Below are 14,012 nucleotides of genomic sequence, written 5' to 3' on the forward strand. Positions count from 1 at the left end.
ATGCATAGAGGTAGGATTGAATATTTGTGCTGTGTGTGTATATTTTTAAAGTGAAACGCTTGCTTGTGTGTGTCACTTCCTCCTCCCACCAGGACGAGCCGAGCACACTGCAGCTGCTGAAGAAACACTTGGTCCTGGAACAGACCATTGAGGACTACGCTGAGACCATCGGCCTGCTGTCACAGCAGTGTCGACAGCTGCTGGAGATGGGACATCCAGACTGGTGAGCATGTAAACACACACACACACGAAAACAGATATTCTGTCACAGTGAAATAAATTATAGAAATGCTCTTAATTTTCTGCATTATGATCAATAGACAAACAGTGACCTCTTTTGCATTTTGCCACAGAACATTTCAAATTGATCAGTCTCAATGTGTTGATGAACATGACCAATCGTCAGAATAGGGAAGAAGTCCATCATCTGGTCTGACAAATCTCGATTTCTGTTGCAACACACAGATGGTAGGGTCAGAGTAGAGGATCCTACCCAGTATCAGAAAGGTGTGAAGTGTGTAAAGAGGCCATTGAGTGCACATTTTGCCATGATTTCAAAAGCATCAATGCTTGCATCCTTCGTACTTCTGATGCCTGCGTGCCTGCTGCAGACAACTGAAGGCAAACTCTACACAACCCTCAGAGTTTTTATACTTGCCCTGGCACACTGCGTCTTCTCTTTTCACAGTGAGCAGATCAGCAAGCGCCAGTCGCAGATCGACCGTCTGTATGTGTCTCTGAAGGACCTGGTGGAGGAGAGGAAGAGCCGTCTGGAGCAGCAGTACTGGCTCTACCAGCTCAACAGGGAGGTGGACGAGCTGGAGCAGTGGATCGCTCAGAAGGAGGTGGTCGCCAGCTCGCCTGAACTGGGTCAAGACTTTGAGCATGTCACTGTAAGTGTGTCAGCAGATGGTGTCTGTGGATGAATCATAGATTGAAGAAACATTTTTTATAAGTCTTACCACCTTACCTCCGCCTCTGCCACACTCCCAGGTCCTGCAGGAGAAGTTTACTGAGTTTGCATCAGAGACGGGCAGTGTGGGGCAGGAACGAGTGACTGCCGTCAACCAAATGGTGGATGAGCTCATTGACTACGGCCACTCAGAGGCCGCCACCATCGCTGAATGGAAGGATGGGGTGAACGAGGCCTGGGCCGACCTGCTGGAGCTCATGGAGACCCGGGCGCAGATGCTCGCTGCCTCACACCAGCTTCACAAGTTCTTCTCTGACTGCAGAGAGGTAAGATCCCAGAGGAACACAGCTGAGGCACAAGACAACATGATATAGTGTAGTGATCAGAATCTCAAGTGGGCTAGTATGAAGATTAAGCCTAGTAAGTCAAGGAGTATTTCAATATACAGAGGGAAAGTAAGTGATAGGAAGTTTGTTATAGATGGTGAGGAAATCCCAACAATTAGGGAGAAATCAGTTAAGAGTCTAGGACGGTGGTACAATGTGGACCTGAATGATGTTGAACAGGTTGTGCAATTTAGAAAGGATGTTGCAGAAGGGCTGGAGAGAATAGATAAATCAGGGCTCCCAGGAAAACTGAGGTTGTGGTGCTTGCAGTTTGGCTTGTATCCTAGGTTAATGTGGCCAATGTCAGTATATGAAGTCCCATTATCTGTAGCAGAGAGAATGGAAAGGCTAGTTAGCTCTTATATTAGAAAATGGTTGGGTGCTCCCAGGTGCTTAAGCAATGTAGCTTTGTATGGGAAAGGAATGCTTCAGCTGCCAGTATCCAGTCTAACAGAGGAGTTTAAATGCACTAAGGTTAGGACAGAACTTTTATCTGGGAGTAAGGACATGTTGGTTAGCAATGTGGTTCCGAATCCTTCTGGGGGGAGGAAATGGAACCCAAGGGTAGCAGTGCAGGAGGCAGAGGCAGCTCTTAGGCATGCAGAAATAGTAGGAAATGTTCAATTTGGCCGGGGAGGCTTGGGGCTTGGCCCAGGCAAACCAGTGTGGAATAAAGCAGGTCTAAAGGAGAAAAGAAAGCTTGTAGTGGAACAGGTGCGTAGGCAGGAGGAGTTGTTAAGGGGGGCAAAAGCAGTTGGTCAAGCCAAACAGGGACAATGGTTGAATTGGGAAGGTGTTGAGAAGAGGAAACTTAGTTGGAGGGACCTGTGGAATATGGAGGAAGGCCGTATTAAATTTCTGATAGGGGCGACATACCCCGCAGAACCTAAGTCTCTGGGTACAGGGCGATCAGTCGTGCCCACTCTGCTCAGGTACAGCAAGTTTAAAGCACATTTTGTCAGGTTGTAGAATTAGCTTATCACAAGGCCGGTATACATGGCGGCATAATCAGGTGCTGAGAAGCTTAGCCGCAGGCATTGGAGAGAGAAGGAAGCAGGTGAATTCTGGAAGTTCTAGAAAGGAGAGGTTAGATGTTTGTTCGAGAGGGGGAGAAAAATAGAGCTGCTAAGTCAGGGAGAAGGCAGGTAGGTGGCTGCCTGGTAGGGGCTGATGATTGGCAAATGCAGGTCGACTTGGGAGGAAAGCTAGTTGTGCCCCAGGAAATAGTTTATAGTAATCTGAGGGGGGGGGGGGGGGGGGGGGGCATGCATGCCTAACCCGGCGGGAGAAGAGGTTAAAGTCTGAACAAGACACCTCTCTTCTGCTCTGCTTTCCCCGCCCCATCTTCTCGCTCTGCCAATAGGAAGAGAACCAGTCTGTGGTTTAGGCCTCCACCTTCAGCACCCTCTAAATTTTCCACCCCCTACCCGAACAAGGGTCTGTATCCAATCCCTACTTTCATCTTTTGACTCTACCTCTTTATTTTCTACCCCCTACCCGAACCAGGGTTTGTATTCCCACCCCGCTTTTTTGGTGCAGTTGGTAAGAGGCAGGTGTAGATGATGGTGGTGTGGCAATCGGCAGTTACATGTGGCATCTAGGCCTGTGGTAGCATTGTAGCAGCTAACAATAGCTAAAGCGGTGAGAGTATGATAGTATCTTAGCAGTTAGTATTGGTAGCTAGCAATTAACATTAACAGTATAGGTCAATCTAGCTGTATTGTCTTCTTCTGTTCCTCTTAGCAGGTAGCGGTTAGCACGTAACATTAGCTAAATGGTAGCATCGGAACTGTATTGTCTTCTTCTGTTCTTCTTAGCGGTTAGCATTAGCATTAGCAATAGTTAAATGGTAGCATCGGTACTGGCCACTACCTGGAGCATCTTTGGGTCAGTTGAACGTGGCGGTGCTGTTTGGATTGTGTAGGAGCAGTGTGAACTGGCACTAGGGGGGGTGACTCTGGGACGCTGGAGTTCACTGCCTAACCTCCTGGAGGTGTAGTGGGACTAAGTCGGCGAAACACTGTTGAAGGGAGGTTTCCACCTGATGACCCCCAGAGACGTGTTAGGAATCACTGCTCTTTGGCATGTATAGAGGCAGATTAGAGCTCCAAGGTTCTTCACTGAGAATGAATCCTCTGTTTGAGCACAAGTATCTTGTGTTTAAATTAACTAGTGACTGTATAGTACAGTATTATATGGTGCAATTACACCACATCATTGATCTCTGAGCGGATATTCAATGCAACGCAAAAAGCAATTATGTTTCTTAAGTTTGAGTGTTTTCTGGTGCAAGAAGACTTTGTTCACCACAGCTGACTGTAACCAACACCCTCATTGTGGTGAGAACAACTCAAAAACCTAAAAAAAGGGGGGAGAAAATGTAAATGAGCAGCTTATTATTCACCAGTGTCCTTCAGATTGAGGAAAGTATTCAGTGTTTCTGTCCTGCAGAAGGTATTTTTAATGTAAGCACTATTTATTTTTATGATAACAATTCAGTATGAAAAAGCATGAATTCAGAATTGACAAACATGAATTAATTTTTATGGCTTTGAAGAAGATTTTATAAACCCAACATTTATGCACATTCCTTAACGCACAGAGGACAGCATACTTGCTCAGTGGCAGAAATCGAGTCGCAGTTTGTCTGTATGTGTGCATGAAATATATTCCTTTTTCTACACAAACCACACAAACCACAGAGACATATGAAATACAGATGTTTCATGCTGTCCCCTCACACATGTGCACGTTGCTTTATCTTCTTGTATTTTTCAGGTTTTGGCCCAGATTGAAGACAAACATCGAAGGCTGCCGGAAGTTCGGGCTCGACAGGGCAGCACTGCGAACACCAGCACCCTGCAGAGACTCCTGCACAGCTTTGAACAGGACATACATCTGCTGGTCACGCAAGTACGCTAACATGAACAGACAGCATATAAAATTACCTGCTTCAGTATTCACTGACTTCAAGACTCATGCAGGAAAGAATCACGAAAGAATCAAGACTTCTCTTGATGATGATCACTCTGTGAAGGTTTATGGACCTTTCCCTAATGCTAATTTAGCTATTTTGCTAAACATTGTGCCTCATATTCATACAGATATGAGGTGGAGGTGATAATTTTGAATCAGTAAAATAGCTATAATGATCACTATAATTGGTTTCATGTCTCTTTTTACACTCTAAAATTTCCAATTTACATGGACTAAATCACCTGTCCCACTATACTCATATTCTGCTCTATTTTTGTTGTATTTTGTTCTACTTTACAGACAGTGTATTGTTATAGGTATGGTTGTACATTTTATGTAATTAATCATTATTTTAAAACTATAAATTTAGTGTGCAGGATTTAGTGGCATCTAGTGGTGAGGTTTCAGATTGCAACCAACTGAATATTATACTCCATTTCTGCCATAGCCTGCCATTAGATAAATCATATATGCTGGACCTTAAAATTAAGTTTAAAAGTTGAATAAAATAGACATAGATCTTTATTTGTGAGTCTTCATGGCAAAACCCCCCTCTTACATCTTACATCTGCATTTAATTTTGCTTTATCTAGTCTCTCATGCACCTGGGGAACAGAAACAGTGCTACAGTTTACTGAAGAACGATGCAAAACCACAGCTGCTCTGTGTCAACTCCAGTGACAGAGATGGTACCATTTGGCCCTGACTAAACACAACTGTCAGAGCAGCTGTGTTTTGTGCGTCATTTGGAAAACAAACTCATTCTCCTTCCATTTTTCCATTTCTGTTTCTTCCTTGTCCAGCTCGTTTTCCTAAACTCTGTTCTCCCACTCTGCCAGGTGCGTCAGCTGCAGGAGAGCGCGGCCCAGCTGAGGACGGTGTACGCTGGCGAGAAGGCCGAGGCCATCGCCTGCCGCGAGCACGAAGTGATGCAGTACTGGAAGGAGCTGCTGACATCCTGCGAGGAGTGTCGAGTGCAGATTACCACTGAGACGGACAAGCTGAGGTTCTTCAGCATGGTCCGAGATCAGATCATGTGGATGGACTCTATCATCTGTCAGATAGGGACAGGAGAGAAGCCCAGGTATCTACGCTCCAGGAGCAGGAACACAGAATCTGTATCAGAGTTTTAGTTACAGTACACTATATGTTTTCTACCAAATAGGATTTGACCTTTTAGACCATGTTGTGTGGTTTTGACTCTCAGCTTGCATCAGACTTAAGGTTGAAAATAACTGGTATTAGCAGATATTATACCATAGAGTTACCATTATACCAGTAAATAGCCAGTTATCCAAAATAGCTAAGTGAGCTATCTAAGGTCCCAGAACCGGTTTTCAGCTAAGAACAACTGCATTTTTGTAATCCAGTTTAATGATCTGACCCTACAATGAGTCAATTTCTGAGTCCAAATTTCTGTTAACATTCTCTGTGTATGAGATTATATTGGTTCTATTAGGATGATTCATTTATTCATTTAGTACCATTTTGTCGTTTTACTGCGGTATAGAGCGCTAAGTGTCTGTGTGCTCTGTCGATCCTGCAGGGACGTGTCTTCAGTTGAGGTGCTGATGAATTATCACCAGAGTCTGAAGAGCGAAGTGGAGGCTCGCAGCCGGAGCACCATGGAGTGTATCGAGATGGGCAAAACCCTGCTGGCTGCTAGAAACCCAGCAGCTGAAGAGGTGAGATCAGACATGTAATCATTGTTAGTTAAACCTTTATTACCTATAAATGAATCGGGATCAGCGCAGAAAATAATAGCAATAATATTATAACTTAAATTGCATTATTTTTACACTACAACTGCTCTAAAAAATACTTATATCGACGATTTACCAGGATGCCATGGGCCTTGAAAATCCTTGAACATTTTTGAATTTGAGAAAACTAAAATAAAGCTTTAAAACTTTTTTAGCATTAGTCTAGGCAGAGCACTGAAGTCACTTCTATTGGCTGATTGGTGATGTGCTTTACAGTGATTCACAGCTGTGTGGCATGGACATTATAATCTAACACTGACTGTATCAGTATTGCTCTGCTCGTTAAAATATAACACTAATTTTGCTTTGTTTACACTTCTCGTTAACTACATATGGAAATATGTAGTAATATGCAGAAATTTAGTGTTTTGGTGTCTTCAGTATTAATCTACAATGTAGAAAATAATAAAGAAAATGAGGAAAAACCTTTGAATGAGAAGATGTGTCCAAACCTTTGACTGATACTATATACAGATGTTAAAATTTGAGTGTCGCTATCAGCCGAACAGCTGTGGAAAGAAACTGTGACGAGGTTTTTGGACTTTGAGCAGCTCAACAGATACAGACAGATATACAGTAGAGGGGAAATTGCAGTGATACAGCAGCCAAGTCACACATGAATCACAAAACAACACAACACTGGTAAATAAAAAAATAGAGTAATTAAAACAAGTAACTAAAACTTCACTGAAACATGAACTAAAAAACTAGGTTCAAACTAAATATGTAGAAGAATAATGTCTGGTTAAGTTCTGTACTTTCAGCACTGATTTTGACCCCTGTGATGCTGTGATTTTGATGTTTGATGTAATTTTGTCAGATCAAGGAGAAGCTGGACAAGGTGGTTGGTAAGCAGCATGAGATGTCTGAGAAGTGGGACAAGCATTGGGAAGTCCTACAGCAATGTGAGTACACACACACACACACACACACACGTCACAATCTTTCATGAGTCTGGACAGACAAACACACAGATACACATATAATGTTCAAGGGAAGAATGTAAATAAAATAACTAATAGAATTTTCTATTTTTGTTTCTCCTCTCCTCCCCTCAGTGTTGGAGGTTCACCAGTTTGCTCAGGAGGCGGTGGTGGCGGAGGCATGGTTGACCGCTCAGGAGCCGTTCATCAACAGCAAGGAGCTGGGCGGGAGTGTGGATGAGGTGGAGCAGCTGATTCGTCGACACGAAGCCTTCCGAAAAGCCGCCGCAACCTGGGAGGAGCGATTCAGCTCACTGCGACGACTCACCACGGTAACATCATCATCATCATCATTAGTATTAGCATCAGCATCATACACATACACAACTAAGAAAAGGCCAAGCTGTAAGTTCTGAAAAACTGTAATTGCTGAGGCGGGATATGTTTCCATGTCAAAACCCTCAGCGACTTACTGAGTTTTCTTTCCGCAGGTAGAAAAGTTGAAAGCAGAGCAAAGTAAACTACCCCCGACCCCTCTGCTGGGTCGTAAAGTCTTCCTGGATCCACAAGATGCCTCGCCCAGTCCATCCACTCTCCCCCGCCTCCCAGTCTCCCCCGTCACAAGACAGACCATCTATGAACAGAACGAAGCCAGCTCTCCTCCCTCGCCCTCACCTGCCACGCCTACACCCTCTCCTTCGTCTGTGGCTCGTCGACTGGGGTCGACAGTCGCCAACTACATACCTGTGATGAACGGCTCCAGCTACCGCCACACCCTGGAGGCGCGGCACGGCAGCGTAGTGGGTGTGGCTGCGGGACTAGGCCAGCCCTCACCGTCTTCGATCGCCTCAGTTGCCACGGCGGCCATGCTAGTCTCAGCCAACCAGATGCGAGAGAGTGCCAGCGCAACGAAAGATCAAGCGGTAAAGGCAATGAGTCACCTGCAGCCAGCGCAGGCGGCGAGGACGCCGCCTGCGGAGGCGAAATCGTCCCCGTATCTACGGCAACCTAAAATCAAACACATGGATGATGCGGTGACGCCGCTGCTCGTGGCCAGCCGGCTGGAGAAAGCGAGGGAGAGGGGGAGGGAGAGAGAGATGATGATGATGGGAGAGATAGGGACGGAGAGGGCGGAGGTGGCCGTGATGGCCGAGGTGGTGCTCCAGGAGCCGAGCCGGGAGCGCCTGCACAGCGAGCCCACCAGAGGGCCGCGGGGGTCCAGGACTGACCCGTTAGGCCACGCCGAGCCCCAGGTCCAGACCCACATGCTCCACAGGGACCACAAGATAGAAAGGCAGCTGTCCAGCGAGCAGCTGATCCAGGCACGCAGGGACGAGCTGCCCCAGGAGGTGTGGAGGGAACATGCCGAGAGGCGGGAGAGACGGCCGCTGGAGAGGCAAACATCCAGCGAGCAGGAGGGCCACGGGGGCCACGGGGGCCACGAGGGCCGGCGGAGAGAGAGGGACCGACACCGGCTGGAGAGACAGGAATCCAGTGAGCACGACACCGGGAAGGAGCACTCAGACAGACGCTCAGGAGGAGGGTGAGACTTTGAGTGTGCTCAGGTCGTCTAATGTGTAATGTGGCACATGCAGTGATTCTCTACTTTTAATATGCTATGGTGTTGGAATTTAGTGTTTATTTCTGCCGAGTGCTATAAATCATGAATGTTGGACATTACAGTTGGATAATTTTGCAGGTTACAAATGAAAAAAAAATCACAATTCATATTTTTATCTAAAACTGCTAACCCCAGTGCGATTCTCTAATTTGCATATTTTTACAGAGAAAAGCGATCCACCCTGGCAGAAATTGTGGAGCAGCTGCAAGAAAGAGAAGCAGCGCAGGTCTGGAGATTTGTGTTGTGCATTTCATCCAAATACAGTGTTTGCAAATACTCACAGTGTTTATTTGCGTTGTATATTCAATAACAAATGGTGTCCCATCATTATATGCCAGTTCTTTCTTTGTCTGTCCAGTTTTCATTTCATGGTGAATTTACACAAATTTGGACTGTGAACTTTTGACATGTTCTGTAATGGTTTCTAGAGACTAATTTGCCATCTACAAAGAGAAAACTGGGTTATGTAGAGTAGCATACATTATATGTCAGTCTGGTTACTGATAATCCATCAGCAGGAATCACAGGAAGAACACACATACATGTCTGCTTTAGATGGTGAAAATGTAAAACACACAAATCACAGACTAATCACAGAGATTATTACTTTTAAACCATGAGCCAAATTCTAACTGACTCCATCACCCTCAGGCCCGTGGTGAGGTGCCCCGCCTGCCTAATGGGTTACCAGAGAAGTCTTCCCGTCCCGACCGGCCTCGAGCTCGCGACAGACCCAAACCTCGGCGCCGACCACGACCCAAAGAGGCCGGAGAGACGACCACTCGGCGGTCCAGGTCCGCTCCGGCCCAGAGCAGCCCGGCAGTGCCCCAGCCACCGACGCACACTGCACACCACGAGGGCTTCCTTTTCCGCAAGTTGGACATCGAGAGCCTGAAGAAGAGCACCAATAGGTGGGTGTTCAGGGTCTTAATGATGAGCGTAACATCTGGATTAGCAGATGACCATTCTCTAAACAGAAAGAAGGGGAATGGACACTGGTGTCATGAGTATCAGACTTTAGGAATTCTGATTAATCAGAAATGTACATGGTCACATAGTGCTTGGAAGTTTCATTTGGTGGTCCAGGGAGGTTATTCTCACCCTCTCACAGTAGCAGATGGGTAGGGTTTACCACAACAGAGCAATTCACATATTGTCAAGTACGTTATTTTGAGACTATACTTTAAATGAGATTAATGTGACTTTTACATCCCACCTGTTCTTGCTAACTCTAAACTCTCCGGTCTTTACCGTCAATTGTCACGAACCCCAGTCTTCAAGGCCTGAGGACAGGGAGAGCTACCAGCTAAAAAGTATTTTCAAATACTCATGACATCACTGCCCACTCTGTTTACTGATTCAACAACTATGACAGGGGCATGAGTCTAGCATGCTAAGCTAACAAGCTCACACACTGCGCTGACACTGTGTCTGACATGCTGAACAGATGCATGACTGTCACCAGTGCAGATGACACATGATGCCTCATTGGTTGCCCCAGCGTGTGGGTCAACATGATAGAGGCAATACTAAGCTAAGCCTGGATTTTTATGTCTTTAGAAGCATGCACACGTTAACGTTTACACATGTTTAGAGTCAAGGGATGCAATTTTTCAACATTTTCATTTTTACCTATTTTATGGAGTAAATAACACATATTCTACATTCTGCACAGTGGAAATTACAGGTGTTTTGTCAGTTGCTGTCTGCTTCCAAAGTATCTGAACATCGATGAATTTGTGGCACATCTTGCTGTTTGCTGTTAGTGGGCAGAAAGTCATTTTATTAAGATTGATATAAAATGGAAACGTTCATCAGTGGTGAAGTAATATATCACTATTTGTTGTGTTGCTTGTTGCTCGCTCTCAGCACTGTCTTCAGTCCCCCATATAAAGTGTTGTTTGCTTCCAAAAGACAGTCAGAACTGTTTGAAAACAGGAACCACAGTGCCCGATAGTTGATCATTTGTATTGAATAATAATCATATTCAATACATCCTACATCTTTGTCTTTTTATGTGGGGCTACTGTTTGCTTATTAAGTGGCATTGACTGTTTGTAAGCTTGTAGTTGTGAAGTTTCCTCCAGAATCAAGCAATTATCTAATACAAGTACTTTAAACAGTATCTGATTGATCGTGGCGCCAGGAGACACCACACTATTGTCATATTGGGTTAGAGCTTCTGAGCATGTGATGTACTGTGGGCCATCTCTAGTTATCAGGATCAGACTGTGAAGACAGCAGTTTTATAAATTAAAACAGAAACCAGCAGCAATCTTAAGGCGTGTCGAAACATCATACCTGACGCTTGCCTCCAGATCTAACACGAGCCCACAGTGTAAAGCACAATAGAAGTGGTGGGCTGGCTAGGATTGGGAGTTCATTAGATGGAGCTGTTGATGCCATATTCTGCTTTGTGTCCAGTTGGTTAGCAGAAACACACACACACGCACACACACACACACACACACTACCTGGCCTCCACAGATGACTGCCCTGCTACCTCCAGAGAAACACCAAAGGCAAAGTCTCTCTCTGCACTGCCCCCTAGTGGCTGGGCTGACCACGCACAGCTAAAAGCTCATCCCCTTCCAGCTCTGGATTAGTCCCGCTCATGTGCCCACCCAAGGCAATGGATGAATGTCTCGTATGTACATGCCCTGTAATGTACATGGCAAGGTAAAGCATAATCCTGAATGGCTTAAATCTGGACAAGTGTGAATCTCCAAACAGCTCCTTGTTTGGCTTATTGTATGCTCTCTTTTTGCTTTATACTCAACTTTGATTGGAGGAGAAGATCTGTGGGGCGGGCCCACGGATTCTTCCGATCAATACTGAGAAAGAGGGGATACAGTTTGTCTGTGAGGAAGCATTGAGATTCAACCTGTCTCTGTTACATAGCTACATGAGTATGTGTATGTGCACATTAATATTCTGGTATTATTCAGGATAACCAAGTGGCCTTTATAATAGGATACGGTGCATGTGAACGGTGTGTACTCCTTATATTACCCTGAGTTTCACATCACTTTTTGCCCCAGAGGTGTCATTGATCACTTTCCAATGAAGGGTTTCTTTCATCAGTCTCTTTGAAAAATAGATTCTATAGTGTGATAAGAAAATCTTCAAAGTTCATTTCATGTCACATTGAGATGGGTCTGATAAAATATCCATTTTGTGTCAGCTGGTGTGATGAAAGTCAAGGGAAAAGAGGCCAATTCTCAGCAAGCTTGCCATTTCATTGTTGTATTCCAGTCAGTTGGTATGTTAATGTTGGTTGTAGCAGCATTATTAATCCCCATCTGGGGAAATTGGGTGCTACAAGCAGCAGGTAATGGCAGTTTGAAAAAAATAGCAACAGAAATAGAGAAATACTAAATACAAAATAAAAGCTGACTATATATATACATATGTACATTTTATACAAAATGTTGACTTAAGGTCAGCTTACTTGCTTTTGTCAGAGCAATCCACCATAAAATGAGGTTGAAAGTATCGCCTAGTATCCCCTTTATTAAAATTATGTGGTTCTGTGTGTATGATGAGAATATTTCTGACATTGGTGTCAAAAAAGAAAAAAACACAGTCTTGTTGTTATTGTTTTTCATTTATATTGTCTTCCTTATTATGGCCAAGCCCTAAGGTCACTTTGTATTCATCTTCTTTAAAATTTAACCATAATAGATGCAGTGTTGACACCGTATCACATGCACCGTCGCTCTGCTCCAGTCTACGTTGTGTTGGTAGTTAGAGGTATTTGAAATCAGGATATGAAGCTGCACACAGACAGCTTGTTCTGAATAATACCTTTACTTGGGTATCAGCTCTTAACTGGAATGCTGTGTGCATGTAAACAGGCTCACAGAGGAGAAGCAGCATGACGACTGTGACTTAAAGTTGTGTTGTTGCCAAAATGCCATTTAACCAAACTCTCCCTCTTTTCTCCTCTCTCCCTCGACGCTCCTGGCTGCTCCTCTCGTCTCCTCCAAGGTAAGTCATATATAAGCCCCACACGCAGACACCCAAACTGTACGTAGCCTCCCTCCCATCCCTCCATCCCCCACCTCCTCCGTCCGTCCGTCCGTCTGTCCGTCCGTTCATTTGTGCTTGTTCAGCAGTGTGTTTCCTCCTCCCCTCTTGGCGCCGGTCCATCCCGCCTACCTACCTGTCTGCTCTGGTCAGGTGAGTGAGGTGTTAGCTTAGCGGGAGCGACTCTGCAGCTCTCCCTGACTCCTCCCGTCTCCCCCCTCCCCAACCACCACCTCCCCACCTTCTCCGTATACCTCCCCTCCACCTCCCCTCCTCCTTCACTCTCCCTCCCCTCACACCTCCCACCTTCCCACACCACAGCAGGTCATGGGTCAACCTGTACTGCGTGCTGAACAAAGGGGAGATGGGTTTCTACAAGGACGCCAAGAACACCGCCACGCCCTACAACAATGAGCCGCTGCTCAACCTGTCCCACTGCCACTGCGACGTCACCAACGGCTACAAGAAGAAGAAGAACGTCTTCACGCTCAAGTGAGGATTTGTTTTTAGACATTTGTGATTTTTTTAAAGGCCTGAGTTAAAGATCGAACTCTACAATTGAGTTTTTGCCTTCATTAATATTTGTTACAGCTTAATTTGGCACCAGTTCAATGAATGTGATCAGTGGCTTTGCTCACCAGGTTAAAGGTTTATTGGTGACACTTCATTTCCCTTAGGTGTGATGTGAGTGTGATTGGTTGTTGTTTTTGATGCCTGTGATAAGCTGCCTACCCATCCAGAGTGAACGCCCTCTGGCCCCAGTGGGATCGGCTCCACGCCCCCGCAGCCCTGCAAAGGATGGAGGAAGGATGACTGCATATAGACCACATGTTATCAATAATCAGGTTTAGACAAACAGAAAAGTTGGTGTCTCATACAGCAGCGTTCCTGGTGGTGTTGCTGTGGGATCGCTGTGTCACGCACCTTTGAATGGACTTAATGAGCAAACACAAAAATGCAGTGGTTGGTCCGTTTGCTGTCCACGTGGAAGCAGACCGAGGGTTCATTTAGACCACGTTTAGGTCTGAGAGCACCATCTGTTTCATTCTTTTTCAAATCTGCTTCCTGTGAGTCCTCCAACTTTTTGGAAGGGACGTACGACATTGCTGGAGTATCACTTTAATGCTATCGAATGTTATCTGAGCCAACACATTTCTCCTAACCCAAACCTGTTTCGTCCTGTTTCAGAGTTTGTAAACTCATCTCTTCTCTTCTTTTTGCAGAACAAAGGACGGCAGCGAGTTTTTGTTTCATGCAAAAGATGAGGTGAGACGACTGTGTTTCTAAATACATCTTCAAATCACTGTGACCTTATCAAGCGCAAGTTATGTGACACCCATATCCCTGACCTACAGAAACATGAAAAGTAAATAGCCAGTCATCTGTGATCCTTCTCCCCCC

At 45.3% G+C, this 14,012-nt stretch overlaps 1 protein-coding gene across 2 annotated transcripts in view; it reads left to right on the forward strand.

Annotated features, from left to right (window-relative positions):
* The window catches only part of LOC121608872 (spectrin beta chain, non-erythrocytic 4-like), a 59,497-nt gene that overhangs the window by 45,181 nt on the left and 304 nt on the right, over positions 1-14,012 (forward strand). Inside the window, exons 29-41 of one of the 2 annotated variants that reach the window (XM_041940281.1) lie at positions 93-223; positions 689-893; positions 994-1,239; positions 4,078-4,212; positions 5,115-5,359; positions 5,822-5,960; positions 6,859-6,943; positions 7,097-7,293; positions 7,453-8,504; positions 8,748-8,808; positions 9,234-9,493; positions 12,900-13,103; positions 13,835-13,877. In XM_041940281.1, coding sequence (XP_041796215.1) covers positions 93-223; positions 689-893; positions 994-1,239; positions 4,078-4,212; positions 5,115-5,359; positions 5,822-5,960; positions 6,859-6,943; positions 7,097-7,293; positions 7,453-8,504; positions 8,748-8,808; positions 9,234-9,493; positions 12,900-13,103; positions 13,835-13,877 — 3,003 coding nt within the window. The remainder of the gene's footprint in view (positions 1-92; positions 224-688; positions 894-993; positions 1,240-4,077; positions 4,213-5,114; positions 5,360-5,821; positions 5,961-6,858; positions 6,944-7,096; positions 7,294-7,452; positions 8,505-8,747; positions 8,809-9,233; positions 9,494-12,899; positions 13,104-13,834; positions 13,878-14,012) is intronic. The other variant, XM_041940282.1, reaches the window with a different exon arrangement.

Source organism: Chelmon rostratus, chromosome 7 (genome assembly GCF_017976325.1).
Source record: "Chelmon rostratus isolate fCheRos1 chromosome 7, fCheRos1.pri, whole genome shotgun sequence".
Taxonomy (NCBI): domain Eukaryota; kingdom Metazoa; phylum Chordata; class Actinopteri; order Chaetodontiformes; family Chaetodontidae; genus Chelmon; species Chelmon rostratus.